This window comes from Aspergillus welwitschiae (genome assembly GCF_003344945.1).
Source record: "Aspergillus welwitschiae strain CBS 139.54b unplaced genomic scaffold BDQ94scaffold_30, whole genome shotgun sequence".
Lineage (NCBI taxonomy): Eukaryota > Fungi > Ascomycota > Eurotiomycetes > Eurotiales > Aspergillaceae > Aspergillus > Aspergillus welwitschiae.
In genome coordinates, this window is record NW_020798724.1 from 110,268 (window position 1) to 129,218 (window position 18,951).

The window sequence follows — 18,951 nt, forward strand, 5'->3', positions numbered from 1 at the left end:
CCATTACTCGTCCTTTTTTCCAGGTTGGACGAGAGTAGTCTGGCTTATAGGAACAAACACGCCGCCCCCCTCGAAAGGCCTCTCCGTAGGTAGGTTCTCATCATCAGGCAGTTCGACATGTTTGAGCTGCTTCATTTTCAGTGCTCCATATCCTTCCTCTTCGAGAATGCGCAAAATCGCCGGCCACCTCTTGGGCTCTGTTATCTCGGAGATGCACTTACTCATTCAGTAGCCGATATAGTAATGACTTTTTATTTTGATAATATACCCCATTTCTCCTTTACTGGCAGTTGTAACCAAGGTCAGAGTAGGACCTGTTATCCTATAGTAGCAGACTTGCCAATCTCTGCTACCCAGGCGGAAATAGTACTCAAATTCTCTGGGGTCGTCTGTCCATCCTGGAACCACTTCACATTAGCTCTATGTAGAAACGATCAATTAGAATAGATAGGTTTGAGGACGAGATTCATGGATTTTTGGAGGGGTAAACTTACGTATTTCTCCGCATTCTCCCTGTCTCCTGGATTGTGTAACTCGAGTGCGGAGTTGGAGCCATCCAAGGAGTGTTTGGCCTTGTAGCTCTAGAAGCGAAACTGCCAACAAATGCCAGGAGTTGGGTGAGATACTGTCGACGTATGACATAACACAAGGTCTTAGGTTGAGAAGATTCAGACTTATATTGTGATTACTCGAATTAGACACAGGAATATGTCTTATTTTGACATAAATCTACCACTTGTTTATATATCATCAAATCATTTCCTTGATTTTAATAATATTATTATAATTAGCTATTTCCACTGTCTGTACAACTTCGGTTGTTTTTACGGGATAGTGAGTCTTCGTACACTGGTTGACACCATCAATGCTCTCCGCTTTTCCAGAAACTATCCTGCACTTTGCACACTACCAAGAGTACGAGGGCTACAAGTATAAGATTGTGGATGGAGGAATGAACTACGAGAGCTTCTGTTGATCAACCAACAGAAGCGCAGTCGGGCCTGATCCTAAAGGAATTTGGCAGAGCCTGGTGGTGGTGTAATGGGATGTAATGGTATTCAAGTAGTATGTTTAATATGATCAACGTTTGCGTCAAGATTCACTCATGGTTGACTCGGCCGAACCGTGCACCCGGACGCCGTACTTACTGTTCTTTTCCAATGTCCTTTCTATAGCCGATCTTTCAATCTCTCTTGAACGCTGATCTTATCCGGAAGAATTCGAGATTTGCCTGAGTTTCGGCGACAACTTTTCTCTCATTAACGAAGACGCTCCCAAAATGGATAGACAAAGCTCAACGCCGGACCCCTCCCACATCTCAGACCAGCAGACGGCCGAGGCTGCTGGGTTGCATGTAAGGCAGAGCAACCTACACACGCGAAATACTCAAATAACCCAGTCTAATTAAAGGCGTCTTCATAGAACTATCGTGAAGTGGTTCCAGGATGGACCGACGATCCCAGAGCTCTTTCGCATTTCTTCTATCCCGGTAGTCCAGAATGGTACCTGGCCCGCCAATATGGAATAAGGGATGCTACAGTGGTATTAGTCGGAACGAACCAGAGTGGTGAAATGCAGTATATAATCACGGCTAATGGGCATTATTATTGGGGCCACCTGATGATGGATGAGATCTTCGAAATAAGTAGACCCACGACATGGCCAAACATTCGACGCGTAATGGCAGAGAAGGGGGTGGGAAAGGTGGGGATGAAGAAGCTTAATGCTATCGAGATACCAGAGGACGAAGATACGCTGGTGCCGGACGTTCCAGAGGGTGAAAATTTGTATGTTCCATATGGCCAAGACGCTCCTTCCAAGTCTGCCAGACCAGAATGAAATAGGTCGATCGCACCCATAGCAGCCCTAGCAATCGTAGACACGTAGATGATCGTTCAGAAAATCAAAGAAACCCTTCTAAGTGTGGTTCAGAAATTGGTTGCAATCTGACGTGGTCTCAAAGTTGTCTTAGTACGCCTTGTAATAACTCCAGAGACTTGGGTTTTACTACATCATCAAATCATCAAGTCAACAGCTGGGCCAGATAATCTGGGTGCCCTCGCTTACGGGTGTGGATGGGCTCTCAAAATCAGGGGTCTCTAAGTTGGTTCATGAGCCGGAGGACGGACTGCCTTAAGACGATGGGTTGCCTGAGTCAAAAATGCTCTGTGGCTAGTTGGAAATGATGCTCCTGCCAGTGCTGACCAAGAGTCAATCAGAACTTCCCTTCCTCGCCGGCCTAAGATCTTGGGCTACTATGTTCCCGAGCTAGGTAGTCAACAATAACGCCCTTAGGATGCAATCATTCCCTCGCACGTCTCAGGGGGTCAACATGATTCTTCAGTGACACATCGGGCCGGATGAAACACCCGAGCGCCGCAAGGATGTAGTTCTTTTACTTCAGCAAATTCATCTTATTCCTTGGTGTTTTCCCAGTCATCTTCACGTTTCCCAAAAATACCCCAACGCGTTGAGGACTCACACGCGAACTGCGCGAGACGAACCAGAAGTCACCATTAGCACAGCTTCACTCCAACCTCACTTTTCATTCAGCTCCATTTCATTCCTTCCCTCTCTCTCCTACCTTACTTCTCTCTCTCACTCATTCAGCACCATGCCAACCAAACCCCAGGTAAGCCCCACTCGCCTCGACATACACCCTATCGAACTAAACACAACCTCCCAGACTTCCTCCAAGGAAACCGAGTCTATCCCAGAAGGATGGAGAGATGACCCTTTTCACGTGCAAGGTGCAGAATATCAAGAATTCGCATACGCCTACGGACTCACCAACGTCTCGGTGCTATTAACGCAAGGCCTTGACATCGGAGAGCACGGATTCATATGCTCATCTAACGGTCGCTATTATCTGGCGGATGAAATGGCCTATTGCATGCTTGAGATTACAAAGCCTACAACATATTCAGGAATATTGCATGTTCTGAATACCAAGGGGCAGAACGGGTTAAGGATGAAATCACTTCAGATGGTTCCGTATGCGGAGCAGCCGGAATCTGGGCCTGGTGGTATTTGGCCAGGAACAGGGTGCTATAAGACGTGTGCCAAGTTACGTGCTGCCAATTCTTAATTCAATGGAAACCTTGATGGGGTTGGTTGTTGTGATGACGTTTTTCAAATCTTTTGGGATAGCCTATGATGTAGGCTGGGGCTCGGCTGCGAGATAACATAGATCGTGCTAGCTTGATGTGGTTAGTATATCACCGAATGTGGGCTAGCGTATGTGGTGCTTGGCGTGCGTCATCTTGACGGGGGGTGATTCAACCACTCGATTTACTTCACTCCTGAGTATAAAGTAACTCACGTTAACTATCCTCCATCATGTTCTCCCAATTTACCAATCAATTACACCTCTTCTTTGCCATTGAACTCTTCAATCCTCTCTAACACAACCCACACCACCATAATCATGATGAACAGATCCCCCAGAGTCGCTACCCGCTGTCTGCGACAGCAGCGCCTCCGCCAATCGGCCGGTCGCTACCGTAACGCTCGATTCCAGTCGTCCTCCTCCTCTTCCTCTTCTTCCGGCTCCACGGGCACCGGCAGCAGCAATCCCGCCCTGATCGGAGGTCTCAGCGGCGGTCTCGTCGCCATCGTCACCGGCTACACATGGTACCATCTTTCCGGGGCTCGCAAAGCCGTCAAAACTATGAAACAGACCCAGGTTTACGCCGACCAAGTAAAGCAAGGCATTATCAAGAACGCCCCGGAGCCCGACAAGGCGCTGAACTGGCTGCGGGATACCCTTAAGAGCTATGCGGTGTTGCTCCCGGGAGCAGGCAAACACATTGATGCTGCGTTCGACGATCTGGAGAAAGTGAAGCAACGGCATGGGCCTGAGGTGGATAGCATCGTGCGGGATGCATATAAAGAGCTGAAGGCTCTGGGAAATAAAGGCGGTGCCAATGCGGATACCGCCATTCAGGCATTGCAGGTGCTGCAGAAGAGTTTGACGCGGTTGATGGAGCTGTCTGGTGATGCTGCCGGGGATATTTTGGATAACCACCCGTGGTTGCAGGAGAAGGTTGGTGGCGGGTGGAAGCAGTTGAAGGAGATGGGGGATGCGTATGGGCCGCAGGCGAAGGAGGAGGTGGATAAGACGAGGGAGCAGCTTGCTGGGGTGGCGAAGAAGGGATTCAGTCTTGCGTCGGTGGAGGAGGTGCGCAAGTTGATTCAGGAGAAGTCCGAGAAGTTGCAGAAGCTTGGGGATGAGATGTGGCAGAAGGGGCTGGAGGAGAGTAAGCAGTATTTGGATAAGAATCCGAAGGTGAAGGAGCTCGTGGAGAATAACGCGGAGGCGCTGAAGAAGGGAAATGTGAGTGAGTTGTGGGGTATGGTGAAGGAGGCTGCGTCGTCGGGGAAGACGGAGCAGGTGGAGAAATATGTCAAGGAGAAGGTTGACCAAGCGCAGCAGAGCGGGTCTTTTGATCTGAGCAAGTGGGCGGATATGGTGCCGGGAGGATCTAATGTCCTGGGCCAATTGCAGTCTCTTCGGACGTTGCAGGAGAAGAAGGGCAAGGAGGCAGAGAATGTCCTCAAGGAGACCATGGATGAGATCCAAGAGGTTTTGAAGAAGAGAAAGGAGCAGATGGAGAAGCTTGCCAATGAGGCGAAGAAGGATGACTAGTTAGTCCTTGATGTATATGTGAGATGAAGTACTATCAGTCGATGATTAGATCTAATAATATGTCTAGAAACTTTTGATAAGAAAGACTTCTAATTCTTGTGTCGGTTGAGGAATTCACGACTTGACGTCAGTACGCCTTGTACGCCCTTAGCAATTTCGAACCGTCCGTCATACAGTGGGTAGACCACAACAGCGAAAAAGGCACAGAATTGCCAGATGATCGCGACCGTGGTCCATCCCGAGAAGAAGGATTTGGTGAAGATATAGTCGCGATAAAGCGGCATCGGCCACAACACAAAGGTAATCAGCACCAAGACCACAAACATCGCCCATGCGATCCATGACCATCGATGCAGCTTTCGCAGGGTATCTTCCGTGAAAGGATGACGAACGTCGTCTAGACTGAGACGGCTCGGGGTTGACGTCGGGCTGGCATCCGTCGAGATATAGACCCCCTCAACCTTAGTCTCTTGAGTTGCAGCGGGCGTGGCTCTAGTCGGTGCTTCGTCCGCGAGTTCGATTCTGAGGAACTCTCGCCAGTCAAATGTGTACGGGCGGTACAGAGAAATTACCACGGAGTAGAGAGCGGGTGAGAAGAAGGACCCGATAGCACCGTAGAGTGCGGGCAGCTCTTCTCCAGTTGTGGTCATGTTCACGGCCCCATACATTGACTTGGCCGTTGCGAGCCAGATCGCAAGACCAGTAAAGAAGCCAAGCACCGGCGATAGGATAGCCGCCAGGCGGGTCTGACGGGACCAGAACAGAGTCAACCCGAGAGGAATGATTCCGGGACAAGACAGGATAGGCCGGAAGTAACCGATCCATGTCATGTTGGCGCCCCCGTAGTTGAGAGCAATGGAGATGCCAGTGATGAAGATCGCATGGAATACGACAGTTATGTGGCTAACTCCCAAGAGCCGGCGATCACTGGCTTGGGGGTTGATGTACGTCTTGTACATATCAAACGACAGGATACTGCTGACGGCGATCATTGACGAGGAGACCGTGCTGGTCAGTGCCATGAACAAGAGAACAAAGAAGGCGATCATTCCAGACTCTCCAAGAAGGGCCTTGACCAGGTAGGGCATGACCATGCCTTTGCTGACCTCAGTTGTCGTGATATCAATAGGATAGGTGGGCCAGAGGGGAGTGTGGTGGAGCGCTCGAGCGGTCAGGCCAATAACAGTGCCTAAGCCCCAAGGGATACCAAACACAGCTATTGCGGCCAGGTTGTATGCCGGCACGGTAGAATTCACTTCACTGGCAAAAGACTTTTGCCAGAACGCAGTGTCCTATATGCGAGTGAGTCTGATTGTCTGCCATATAACTGGGGGAAAGGAAGAATGAGGCTACCATGACCACCAGAGCTAAGTTACCAAACTTCAAGATTAAGCCCCAGATAATCGCCCCTTTTGATTTCATCGTGAGCAGCGATCCCTCGAAGTTACCGGAGATATAATTCTCGCTCGCTGTTGCGACCACCTTGTCGTATAGTCCAGCCAACCCGCCAACTTCGGGGTGAGTAAGGACTGAGAGTGTGAAATAGATGATCAGGATTAAGGCGACTGTGGTATGCAAAAAGTCGGTCAAAAACGTCGCTTTCAGCCCTCCAACAGCCGTGTAAAGAACAACTTTGCCATTGTTCGTCAGTATAATACCCTGTGATATGCGATGACCCAAGCTTACCTCCCAAAGGAATCAGGATGGTCGCCGCAACGAAGTTCATGCCCGAAACACCGTTTATCAGCTGCGAGCCGGTCAAGATCATCGAGGCACAACCAAACACGTTGTTTGTCAGATTCAAAACCATGTAGATGACATGTCCGATCCAGCCATATCGCATACGAGTGATCTCAAGCGACGTATGGGCATACGGGACCCGGATCTTGGCCATGACACCAAGAGCAGCCATCAAGGCGATCTGAAAACAAAGACCCGATCCCCACCACTGTACGAGTGGATCAAATCAGCATCTGTCATAAAAGTAAAAGGCATCCTGCTGACATACCAGTGGAACTGCCAATCCATAGCGATAACACATCGCAGCCGATAGCACCGTCTCGTTGATCCACATCCACGAGGAGAACACAGCAGATGCAGTCAAACCCGTACCAACCGATCGATTTGCGACCATGAACATCTCCGACGTACCCGAGTCTTCAGACAGATACGCCTTCTGCACCTTGATTGCGATGAGAATCACCCCACAGAAGAACACACCAAGACCGATGAGGAGGCCGTAGGCCGTCCCTTGCGTAACAAGTTCGACAGCCGCCATGTTGACCAATGCGTTACGCGGCAAAAGTTACCATCAACCTCGGGTTGCCGATAAAGTTGCATCGACGCCAGGCATTCTGTCTTAAGTATTTGCCGGATGAGCATCATGCTTGGCCGCTCGCCGATAACCGTCAGTGTCACGCTGTTCTTGGCTATGATGGCGTTATACATAACCCGGCCGAGAAGAAGGCGGGGAACCTACAAGGATGCAGCTGTGAGCCGCTAGATACGGCATTTACTTCGTGGTGGATAATCTGAGTTGCTAGACACAGATTGAGAGGCCCTTTGCTGGTGGGAGGGGATATGGCGTGCGCCATGCCGCCGATGGCAACACCAGCGGGAGGGGATCTGATAGGCTTTGTCGGCCAGTAGCGTATCTAAGACGACCTAGACCCTACCTTGAATTGGCTGGCCAGGAGTGAAGATCCAAGCACCCAATGATGCAGGAGGATCACGCATGCTGGGCTCTTCACCTCGACTTCTCTTGTGCTTCCGTTGTAGCCTGAGGCAGCAACTAACGTATAATGGGCGACAGCGACCGGCAAATTGCAAAGTAACATCCAACTCCGCGATATGTGGCACGATGGGAAACAGGATTAAGGACTGTGGAACTGTCAAGTCTAGCCTTCCAAACCGACCGAGTCCATCTATAACGGGGGCGCCTGTCTGGTGAAACTGTCAAAGCAACAAAAAGAACTCCATAAGAGTTAGTGATTCATCTGACATTCCAAGAATAACAGATGCTCGTAGCTGAACTATGGATTTTATGTGTCACCAGATTGTCGGTGTGTAGTGGGTCACAGATCCCCAGCTGAAGCTGGGGGAGAGTACTTGATTGTTATGAGTTCGCACTTCAGGTTTTGGTGAAGCTACACAAAGAACGAGATTGCAGCCTGACTAGTAAGGCACTAAGAAGGGTTGGGCGGGGATATTCCGGCCGCTGTCTGATAAACTGTCACGTGTCTGTTATCTTATCGCCGGTGCTCATCATTTATTTCTTCTTTGAAGCGCACCATCGAGTGAAAATTACCCTGTCTGATATGATTTTTGCTAATTCTATACTGTTGATTTTGGTAGTTATCGTAGCTAATTCTATTTAGCCGAAACACATTACAGACTAAAGCTTTAATACTACATAAGCTTAAGCGTCATCGTCATTATTGAAGGTGCTCTTGTAGGATTATCACGGTGAAATGGGTTCAAAATATATAGAGCGCCTGAGTGTACCACACTTGCGTTCACAGAGCAATTTTCGAAGACCATTCCTATCATGTAAAATGACCGAATCAACCAAACAACTCCACTGAAAACTCAGAGCCAATCAAATCCGGACATTGCTAGCATTGATTTAGCCACTATGTTCTTGTATGCTTTCTCACCAACTGCACACCCAGTACAGAGCACTCTGCGTGAATGGTCGGAGGCTCTTAGAGGTAATGAATCGAGTTCTATACATGAATTGAACTGTAATTCTCAAAGCCACCACTGTCGCTGGGGGCGTCAAGATGGCCAATAGAGCTGATCAGTAGTCCGCCGGCGATTGGGCGAAGGGGAGGTGAGGGTGTGACAAGGGGGTGTGGTATGCTAATGTGATATAGGTTCACGGAACCATGCACGGTAGGACTGCAAGTAAGCGAGGGATATGTAGTGACAATTTAAAACCAGTACTCTTTGAATCCACGTGTACTGACTGTTTTGCACTACGCCTCTCCCAACCAGGTCGATGACCCTACTCGGCAAGACTACAATACATGCGTAGAGGCATGTAATTCAAGATGAGGGACGAGACGCAGTAGAACAACCGAGTAGGTATCCCTCTCAATTTGGAACGCGGTAACATTATAGTCTCCGAGATAGACGCGCGGTTTACTGCTTAGCAATGACACTAAATCTGACAGCCAGCCAAGAAAAGAGGGGGAGGGGCAATGACCGCCGATCATCGGTGTTTGTTGCATTCTAGATGTCATCTTCCCAAGATTCTAATCTAATCTCTATCATCATCTCTATGACTACCTCACATATCAGATAATTTCTACTTCACTCTAGCGTAATCTAAGTAGACGCCGCAACCGCCTTCTCCACGACTGCCGCAATCTTCCCCACCAGCATCTCCGGCTGGCTCAGCATCGGCGAATGACCCGCGCTACAGCGATCAATCTCCGCCCGAGCCAACTTGGCAAATCCGCCCTGGAATGCGACAGGTGCGGCCTGATCACCCTCACAGATGAGATAAGTAGATGGCAGGTACTCGTACGCCGCACGGGTCGTGGGCGTTGTTTGTACCAAGTGAGACTGCGGAATGAGGCGCGATTCCCACAGGGCTGCTTCGGCGTCCGGGAGATCGCTGTACAGAATCTCGGCCCCGTTGGTGATACGGAAACGGCCGTCAGACTAAGAGCAAAAGAATTAGGTTGGTCCTTAGTCTTTTAGGGGATTGATGAAAAAATATACAGTCACATAGTTGTTCGGCGACTCGCCAAACGTCCCCATGACGGATGCACCCTCGGGTAGAACAAAGGCAGCGTATTAGAACAGATGTAAAACGCCGCCCTTTTTGCCCTCTGCTTGACGGGAAGTGTAGGCGAGGAATTGAGGAATAGCGGTACTACCCACAATGCCGCCGTAAGAATGCATGACAACGACGACGGATTTGCCCTCTTTTTCGATGAGCTGTTGTAGGGTTTCGGTGATGGTGCGTGCGTCATCCTCCATTGTGCGGGTGGGGAAGTCATCCGCCTCTACATTGGTGCAGCTGGGGAGGGATGGATGGATGACGGGGTATCCCAGGTCACGAAGTCCTGTCGTTAACTTGGCGTAGACGAGGGGGGTCTGGAAAGAGCCCTGGATGAGCACGACTGAGGGCTTTTCGGTGGTCATTGTGTTGGTAATTAAGCCTCGTGTGAATGGTTGAAAGTGGTTGTTGGTAGAGGTGAAAACAAGAAGTTCGAGATTGGGACAGATATAAGCGCGCCCGGGCACTAATGGACGGGCGGATATCATGTCAGCCCTTAATTTAGTTGTATCCGGGGCTGATCATCCCTGCTGATTCCGTTATTGTTGGCGGATCAGCAGAAGCCATCGGAAAAAGGCCCCTCCCTGCAGTTGAGATATAACAATGTTCATTATTGAATCCCAATAGAGAGAACGCTGGGTCAAAATCATCCAAACAAGCACTGACAAGATTGTCTAGCTTTTCAAGACATAATCCAGAATTTTCAGATCCGACTTCAGATGTAACCCTATTATAGTCCGGTCACTAGAGAACCAGCCATCCATCTTTGCCTCATTTCCCATTCGCATCATCGCCGTTCCCCTCTTTTCGGGGTTATAATGTACTACATTCAGAAACGACGACTTGCGTTTCGAGGTAGTACTAGAACACAGCTTCAGTGTTACTTGCTTCTCAAAGAAAAACAATCTAGTGGGAAGCCCAAATTATGATCATAGCTCCCTAAGAAACCTGTACCGACGATTGGATCCATCAGCATTGTGCATACCTACCCAATCAGAAATCCTCTACTTCCTATTCAAAGCCTTCAAGTCTATCCCACTTCTTCAGAAAACTGTCCAGCTCCGCCTCATCGAGGGTGCGGTCCCCACCCGTCTCGGACAACGAAATAGGATTCGGATAAAGGCTGCGAATCTGATCACGAAGGCCCTCATCCCACATCTTCTGGAGATCTGCAAACAAAGCACGAGCCTCTGGCGGAAGCGTGAGCCCATATTTCTGCGCAGAAACCTGCAACATCCGCAAAATACCCTTCATAAGAGTCCATTTCTGGGAAAAGGCACGAGCGGTAACACAAAGTTTAGTGAAGGCATTGCGATGCTCGCTGTTGTCAAGGTCCTCTACCATGGTGAAGAGGGCCATACTCACCCAGTGAATGGTAGTTGGTGAAATATGATCCGGTCCCCACCGGGTTCGATGAATGTGTAGAAGATTGACGATTGCTAGGGCGGAATCCACGCATGCTTTCTTTGCTGCTTCGCGGGTTATCTTAATATTGTTTTCATCGTCGGTGGCTTCCTTTTTGAGGAGGCCCCAGAGCACTATTACCACGGTGTGATAGAGCATACTGGATGTAGGTGGGTTGGTCAGTAGCGAGATTTTAAGCCATGGTGTTGCGGGTACCGGGGCGGATCATGGTCCTTACTGCAAACTCAACGATTGAGGAATAGTGGCATTGTCGAGAGTTAGACATGTAGGAAGGTCATTCCTCCAGCCATCTAGCCGTGCTTGGATACCTTTCAGGGTCTTCTCTAGTTCGCCTGGTGGTGTTTTGAGGCCAGTTGCGAAGACGAGTCGACTCGCATTCACGTTGATCTCACTTAGCGCAGTGAAGCTGTTCAGCACACAGGGGATGTGAGATTGAACTGTGTCCATTTGTCGCGGGTACGCGGCCCAGGTATCATCCTCGGAATGATCGCATGGCAGGAGATGTCGATTTGGACGATCAATAGCCATATGCTTCATGAGCGAAATCGATGCCGTTCTAGGACATAGCCTAGGGTTAGAAAACAATGGGAGTACCACCAGGTGTGAGCTAGACTTGCGCTGTAAGATTGTAGATTCCCCAGATGGTATTGTCAATCGCGCGACTTTCCCTGGTAGGGGTATCAGACGGCGAGTTAGGATGCTTCTTGGCGTATTCCTCAGCCATGCTGCGAACTTGGCCGAGATACCACCAACCCATGCGGTCCTTTCCCATAATCGCCATACTGTATACTTCGGTTTCAATGACAATGTAAGAAAACTTATCGGGGGGATCGCTCACCACACAAACAGCACTCCGCATCCTTGAATAGTTGGCATATCAAGCCGACCCTCTATCTTCTCGTAGAGCTTCCGCGCTTCCTCGTAAAAATGTATACCCCTTGAATCTGGATTATTGGGGTCGGCGTACGCTTCCAGGTAATCGGAATGAAACTGGATTTGCCAATTAGCGGACCACAAACATAGGCTCTGTGATGACTTGAGAGCTTACGCATGCTTCGGCCAGAATGCAATTCACTAGAAACGGTGAACAGAATTGAGAATTCGACTTCCCTTCTTGAGCGTCACGAAGGAAGAGCTCTCGATCAATCCAATTATAGAACGGATAACTCCAGGTCAACCATAGGGAGATCAGATGAGATACAAAATCATCACTTTCAGTGACTGAGGTCCACGGGGCGGCTGGAATACGATAGACCGGTATATCCACCAGACGTTGGATAGTCAGTGCCCTATGCGAGTACGTGCGTTTGTTTCCGTTTTCCAGCATCGACGTTTGATTGTGGATTTCAGCCAAGGACGGTGTGGTCTCTTGCTCATGCTCGGAGATGTTCTTATCTATGTAAAGCTTAATTTTGCTGAGTGGTGGCTTACTTCGGATGAGACTCAGCACTTGCATAGCATTGGCATCAGAGCTATTCTGCAATGTCTTGACTAGCTGTAGCAAGTCATTGCGCTCCTCTTCTAGCTTTTCAATCTTCCGCTTGTGAGCCAGTTTCCGCCGCATGTCTTCTTCCAGGTCGAACACACACGAGAGGTGACGTTCGGTGCATCGGTCGCACTCGGAGGCGCCTTCTCTGATATGACACTGTTATATTTCAGCGTCAAAACTTAGACATGTAAGGACTTCAAGAATTGATGCCACCCTCGCCTTAGTTCGCTTGCACTCCCGGCATGCTGTTGATGCCTTGCGAAGTCGAGGGACCGAGGCATTGGGGGTAGAGGAAGGGTCAGAGGTATCTGGGCGCCGTGGAGCCGGAGTAATGGGCTGCATTATGGCAATGTTGGGAGACAAATATTGGAGGTTGATAGTGCGGTCGACAAATAATTGTCGGTAGTCCTTGCCAGTGGCACGGAGTTATAGTTGGAGAAGGAGTTGTGCTGGTAATACAGGGTCAAACCTGTCAGCCAAGGGGGTCCCGTGGAGCGGCGATGGATAATTCATCCGCCCGTAAAATCCGGTTTTCGATCTGTACGAGGGTGGATCACTCTACTGTGTAGGGATCAGTCGCAGGTTGCTGATTGGGTTGTTGAACATCTATGGCTTGCGCTAGTAGCCCATCGCCGGTGACGCTGGGGATACCCATATTGTCTGTTCTGACCGCCTCGATACAGCAGTTATGGACGGGAGGTTCCTGTAATAGGCTCTCATACATTAATTATCTGATAGTCGAGTGAAGACAAACGTATAAGCTTTAACATGCACTTGATTAACGTGAGCGCATCTGTCAATTTGTCGTGGAAACATCCAATAGTCAGGATCCTCGTCCCCACGTGGCCTATGAGACAGAGCATGTGCCTATAAGTAGATGGGTCCTGCCTTCGAAAACGGTTATTTGAATTGACTTGTGAATTGTCTGTTATCTGTCTATGCATTTTTGTGTCCCCTCATGACCCAGATATGTGGCTGGTATTACTCATAATCTGCTCATAACTAGGCAATTTTCGCGCTCATACGTGAAGGGCATGGTATATTCCAAATAATCATTCAATAGATAATTTGCTCACAAGTCACTGTATCTGATAACCAGCAGGTACTAAAAATAACGTACTCGCAGAAAGCCGTTATAATGGCTTCGATGGGGTGTCTTGTACTGGACTTTTTCATGTCATCGACCACACATCCAAGACGATAATGCTCTTGATAGCAACCAACTTGTAACAACAGTTCTTTTTGTGTCACAAATACTCCCCCCGAAATCACAATCACCACCAGTCACAGCACCACGATCCCTAACAACACAATGTCCGAAGTCTTCGGCCCATACTTGCCGGACTGTGATGTTGTTCGCTGGGCTGAGCGCTTGAAACAGGTCCTCACCGAAAAACACAACCCTATCACCCGTTCGAAAACCCAAAGTGGCTTCCACCTTCTCGACTACACTATCGTCTACAAAAGAAGATTTTTCGAGGGAAAGAGCGCGTACGAGACATGCAAATTCGTGCACAAGGACTACAATGATATCATCATTCTCGTCGGCTGCGATACAGAACCAAGCACTGGATTACCAACAGCTGTGTTTTTGGACGCAAGAGCGCACGAATTGTGTGCTGAGACTGGCTCAAGGTTGCCGCCTGATAAAGGTCTATATGTTGCCAAGGTGTGGCTGGGACACGTACACTTTTTCCGGGCTGTGCGTTCATTCGGCGGCTCTTTTGCAATGCATCCCATTGTTAGGGGGGACAGGTGGCTACTGGATGGAGATGCCGATTTGGTTTATGATATCTTGAATGAGATCAGAGCGCAGTTTGGCTTCCATTCTCTCCATGAACCTTTGGTGCGGTTGAGCTCGCTGGAGAATTACAAGGTGTTGGAGGAGACCTCCAGGATCATGCCCGAGATTGGCTTGAAGGTTGATTATGGCGCTTGAACTGCTGATACCTATCATGAGGGAGATTCAGGTTCAGGATAAAATTAAGACCAAGCCCTGAACTCAGTCGCCGGGGAGAAGGCTAGAGAGTGTTATGGTTTTGTTTTGTGATCAGTGTATTTTGTGTCTAGGGTAGGGCATATGGCGTGTACTTCAGAACATTCCCTTGCTCTGGAAACACTCTAATTTCTAGTACAGACTGCACCAATACTATGATAGCCTTTGCTTTGCACACTTTGTGGACTATCTTTGCATTTTATTGTATAGCCCGCATAACAGCGCGGAACCCCACACATTCGAATATTCACACATATATCATACTGACTGGAATACCTTGACGTGAAGGCACGAATTTGAATATCATAGCCTGGAATTCTGCATACTCGAAGCGCTTTATGCTGTGAATATGGACATAATGATCAGACGGGAATGTTGGAAGTGAACATTGTTCACAGATTAACAAGGAACCATTCCCTGCCCCAACAGTCGAAACCACCTATAAAAGCTTGGCCTGGGCCACCTGGGATGTCCTGTCTTTCCTTTTTCCCTTGTTCTCTTTATCAATAGCCTTTCTATCTGGTTTTATATAAATATATGGCATTGATAATACTAATAATACTGCCTATATTCTGCATAAAACCCATCATCAAGTGTCAGACATTCACATAGTATAATCAGGCCCAAAGGCTTCCGTGGAAAAACATAATATTGACACACCAGATTATCTAATTGTACCCTTCTACCTAGATAAAACCGCTTATCCACAGTATCTGCTCTGCGGGGACTATCCAAAACATGGATTTCGTGTTCAGCATACACAGAAAATAAATCCCATACGCAGATTTCCACAATATACACCCCCGTTGATACTAGGGAAAGGCATAGTGCATATATATTGCACTCCTTCTTCCATCACATCGGCATGATTGGTCCACTCGCACTTCGAGAAGGACATGAGCCCTGGGGACAAAATTCTTTTCATATGCAGCATGTACTGACCGCAGGCTATGTAGCCGACTACGACAATGACAATCCGACCGACACCAGAAAGAAGAGCATATCCTTGTTGTCCGAAGTCCTCGATATAGTTATCATGACAGAAGGGATTCTACTAGCTGAGGCACATACTCGAGCCCGTATCGATGCCATCTTATTTGACACACTGGCAATAGCGGAAACGAAAGACGGTATGACTCAGGAAAAGGTGTCTTCTTCCTCCACCCAATCCGCTCAATCGGTCCTCCTTCAATATGCGACGCATATGATGATGCCTTCGGAATTATTCAATAAAACGAGAGACTTAGTGTTAGGTAGAACCGACTACTCGCTCTGGTATGGGGGTCCGAGCAAGATGGAAGTCGACTTCGTCGTTTCGGAGGACGGGATACTGGGAGGTTTGAGCATCTAACACATGCTGTTATACATTAGTGAGAGTGCCTCATGGTAGAAACAATCCTTCCAGGTCTAAAGGGCAAGGCAAGGGAAACGAGGTTGAGTTTACATTATGGAATACGAAGGAAATGAATGTAACTGACAAAATGATCAAGAGGTACTCCGATTTGGCAGAGACGGATTCACAGGCTCGGACTTCATAAAAGACTCATTGTCCAATTAAGAGAATGACAAACCTGGCGCTAGTAAATCTTGCCGGTACTTTCTTTAGGCAACTCGGAGGTAACGACAAATGGCAATTGAAGAAATATCTCATTATACTGCTAAGATAGTAGTAATATTGATAGTAGATTTCATAGACCCTCTGCTATGATAGTACTTGGATCTTACTGCAGCTTATCTCATCTCATAAAATATTACGCATAGCCTCAGTTTAGAATCATGAATGATGACTATGGTCCCTATGTAGTAGCCCAGGCAAATTATTCCATTCCAATATCGACATATATAATTGCGTATGCCATATTATTATCATAGGACATGTACTTAAAATAGGTCCTTCTGTTACGGAACCAGAGCTATGAATGGGAACTGGGAGAGGCAATAGAGGTTATATCGACCATGAAATGTATAATTGCCCACGCTACCGGGTTAGTCGATAGCCTGGCGCGTTGCAGTAGCTTGGAAGACATAAGCCGGCTTGAATTTATGCCCTCTTAGTAATGGGCGGGTCCAGAAGGAAGACAATATGGGAGGGAGGCTCGGAGCAAGATCACTATTTATGAAATCCTTCGTCTTCTTAGAGAAATAGCAGTGATAGTCATCCCTAGAAATCCACTTAATAAGAAGTCCATCATGTTGTGAATTCATAATCTCTAGAAATTCTGATGTAAGACTAGCCCTTCTGATAGCTTACGGGGAATATATGCTATGGACGTGCTGGCAGTTACGTCAAGACGGGATAATGGGGTCTCATTTTCAGTCAACAATGCGACCTTGTCTTCTAGAAAAAGCTGACGGACGAAGCCGAATCCTCACCTCAGCGTTTCCAGAGGAGTGACAAAAATCCATTTTGTAATGTTATCGCCACTGCCATGGAAGATTGCGACCTCTGCTGCACGATGCATGAGAGATCAGTCATTTCCAGACTTCATACATATTCCCTCAATCAACCAACAACAAGTGAGCCAGCGGACTGCATCGCCAAGCTTTCAACCCGAGAATACATTCCTGAGAGTGATATGGCCGGAACTGAGATAAGCTGCAGTGGAATCTTGGTGACATTTGAAATGGTGGTACGAAGGAGTGATCGAAGGTCTGACAGATATTCTCCGCTCTGCGAGGGGAAAGGTTATGGCCCGATGCCAAGTGTTGGGATACGGAAATATGTAGAGGAGAAATAGAGAATTGTGTTTTGGATCTTTCAGTCTTGGAGATGACATCGTATGATTATGCGAGGTCGTAAGGATTGCTTTTTCCCTGGGTGGTTTTGTAATGCTGGTGTAGACATCAATGCATGTCTGCCCAGTTTCGGTGCATATTCTAGCTGCGTAGTAGACGAATGTTAAGCATGAAGTTGTAAAGTCGGCCAATGATATAAAAGAACATCATGTCCCAGAAGTATAGTAGCATCGTATTCGTGGTCCTCATTTCCTTCCCAGAATATATAGCACTGGGCTTTGCGTATCATCTTACATCATCTCATCTTCTTACCAAGTCAACCCTTCTCCGAGAGATATCTCACATCCCACGTCCCCTAACACACGAGGGGAGTCATCCGCAAGGACAAGAATATAAATATCCTCCGTGCTTAGTGACCAAGCTACGTCAAGATGCATCTCATCCCGGCCATCACCAAGTTCCTTATGACCCTCAACATCATCACAACCATCATGTCCAGCACCACCAGCACCACCAGCACCACCAGCACCACCAGCGCCACCCCAGTCCTAACCCGCGACGTCTGCATCATAGGCGGCGGCGCAGCAGGCACCTACGCCGCCATCCGTCTGCAGCAACTTGGCAAATCCGTTGTCGTAATTGACAATAAACCGCGCCTGGGTGGACAGACAACCACATACACCAACCCAGCCATCACTCCACTCCCGATCGAATACGGGGTGACTTACTACCAGAATATGTCCATCGTGCGGGATTTTTTTGGTCACTTCAACATCCCGCTGACCTACTCGGCATTTGATTACAAGATCGACATGTTTGATTTCGTCACGGGGACGGCCATACCTGCTACTGCGGAGGCGGAATCTAATGCTGCGATGGATCGTTATATCGCGCAGCTGAGAGAGTACCCGTATCTGAGGGTGGGGTTTGACTTACCTGATCCTGTGCCGGAGGACTTGGTAATGCCTTTCGGAGAGTTCGTGGGCAAGTATAATTTGGAAGCTGGGGTCGGGGATTTGGGAGGCTCGATTGATCCCTTGGGTAATTGGCCAGATTTGCCGGCGCTTTACGTGATGAAGTATGCGAATCTAGAAGTATTGGAGGGAGATAGGAATGGATTTGTGAGGCCGAAGGGGCGGAATAACAGTGAGTTGTATGGGGAGGCGGAGAAGGAGCTGGGTCAGGAGGGGTTGCTGCTGGGGAGTGAGGTTGTCAGCATGGACCGGGATGAAAGTGCGGACTGGGTGTATGTGACGGTTAGGAAGGGGGAGGAGGAAACAACGGTTCAGGCGAAGAGCTTGGTGGTGGCGATGCAGCCGAGCTTGGACAGTCTGAAAGGGTTCGACCTCGGGGTAAAGGAGAAGACTCTGTTTGGACAGTTCAACAATCTGTTCTTCTATACGGCATTGGTGCGAATCAAAGGACTGCCAGACCGGATGTGTTACATGAACCGCGGGGCTAATGATTCGTTCCTGATTCCGCGACTGCCTAGCATGCTGGTGCTCAAGCCTACGGAGGCGTCGGAGCTGAAGGTGGCAAATTATCTCAGCACGAAGGCGTTGTCGGAGGAAGAGGTGAAGCAGGGCATGCTTCACGATATGGAAAGTATTCGCCGGAGGACAGAAATCGACTTCCCAGACCCAGAGTTCCTCGCCATCGGGGACCACAGCCCATACCAGCTCACGGTGCCGGCCGAGGCGATCAAAAACGGCTTCTACCGTGAGCTCAATGCCCTACAAGGGGAGCGCCGGACGTTTTACACTGCGGCCACGTGGGAATCTCATAGCACACCGCAGATCTGGGAGTTCACCGAGCAGATGTTGCAAAACCATCTCCTAAAGTCTTTGTGATAGATTGGTGGCTGATAT

The 18,951-nt window shown here is 48.6% G+C and overlaps 7 protein-coding genes across 7 annotated transcripts; 4 read left to right on the top strand and 3 right to left on the bottom strand.

Annotated features, from left to right (window-relative positions):
• Nucleotides 1-1,279: 1,279 nt before the first annotated feature.
• On the top strand, nucleotides 1,280-1,839 carry BDQ94DRAFT_173017 (uncharacterized protein; the record flags this gene model as incomplete). Its single annotated transcript, XM_026772078.1, has 2 exons — nucleotides 1,280-1,354; nucleotides 1,423-1,839. The coding sequence occupies 2 exons, from the start codon at nucleotides 1,280-1,282 to the stop codon at nucleotides 1,837-1,839; spliced, it is 492 nt and encodes a 163-aa protein (XP_026623344.1).
• Nucleotides 1,840-2,614: 775 nt separating this feature from the next.
• BDQ94DRAFT_181633 (uncharacterized protein) lies at nucleotides 2,615-4,734 on the top strand (the record flags this gene model as incomplete). Its single annotated transcript, XM_026773936.1, has 4 exons — nucleotides 2,615-2,632; nucleotides 2,687-3,026; nucleotides 3,237-3,253; nucleotides 3,308-4,734. The coding sequence occupies 4 exons, from the start codon at nucleotides 2,615-2,617 to the stop codon at nucleotides 4,646-4,648; spliced, it is 1,716 nt and encodes a 571-aa protein (XP_026623345.1). The 3' UTR covers nucleotides 4,649-4,734.
• Nucleotides 4,735-4,737: 3 nt separating this feature from the next.
• On the bottom strand, nucleotides 4,738-6,926 carry BDQ94DRAFT_181635 (sodium:solute symporter family protein; the record flags this gene model as incomplete). The annotated part of the gene is made up of 4 exons (XM_026773937.1): nucleotides 4,738-5,940; nucleotides 6,002-6,279; nucleotides 6,335-6,596; nucleotides 6,657-6,926. 4 exons carry the CDS (start codon nucleotides 6,924-6,926, stop codon nucleotides 4,738-4,740), a joined length of 2,013 nt encoding a protein of 670 aa, XP_026623346.1.
• A 2,051-nt stretch (nucleotides 6,927-8,977) lies between these two features.
• On the bottom strand, nucleotides 8,978-9,802 carry BDQ94DRAFT_181636 (alpha/beta hydrolase; the record flags this gene model as incomplete). The annotated part of the gene is made up of 3 exons (XM_026773938.1): nucleotides 8,978-9,316; nucleotides 9,377-9,427; nucleotides 9,470-9,802. 3 exons carry the CDS (start codon nucleotides 9,800-9,802, stop codon nucleotides 8,978-8,980), a joined length of 723 nt encoding a protein of 240 aa, XP_026623347.1.
• Nucleotides 9,803-10,448: 646 nt separating this feature from the next.
• BDQ94DRAFT_161381 (fungal specific transcription factor domain-containing protein) lies at nucleotides 10,449-12,693 on the bottom strand (the record flags this gene model as incomplete). Its single annotated transcript, XM_026769378.1, has 6 exons — nucleotides 10,449-11,001; nucleotides 11,080-11,418; nucleotides 11,480-11,644; nucleotides 11,701-11,852; nucleotides 11,911-12,507; nucleotides 12,565-12,693. The coding sequence occupies 6 exons, from the start codon at nucleotides 12,691-12,693 to the stop codon at nucleotides 10,449-10,451; spliced, it is 1,935 nt and encodes a 644-aa protein (XP_026623348.1).
• A 970-nt stretch (nucleotides 12,694-13,663) lies between these two features.
• Nucleotides 13,664-14,290, top strand: BDQ94DRAFT_173024 (uncharacterized protein; the record flags this gene model as incomplete). Its single annotated transcript, XM_026772079.1, has 1 exon — nucleotides 13,664-14,290. The coding sequence occupies one exon, from the start codon at nucleotides 13,664-13,666 to the stop codon at nucleotides 14,288-14,290; it is 627 nt and encodes a 208-aa protein (XP_026623349.1).
• A 3,198-nt stretch (nucleotides 14,291-17,488) lies between these two features.
• Nucleotides 17,489-18,933, top strand: BDQ94DRAFT_181637 (amine oxidase, flavin-containing superfamily; the record flags this gene model as incomplete). Its single annotated transcript, XM_026773939.1, has 1 exon — nucleotides 17,489-18,933. Exon 1 carries the CDS (start codon nucleotides 17,515-17,517, stop codon nucleotides 18,931-18,933), a length of 1,419 nt encoding a protein of 472 aa, XP_026623350.1. The 5' UTR covers nucleotides 17,489-17,514.
• Between the last annotated feature and the right edge of the window lie 18 nt (nucleotides 18,934-18,951).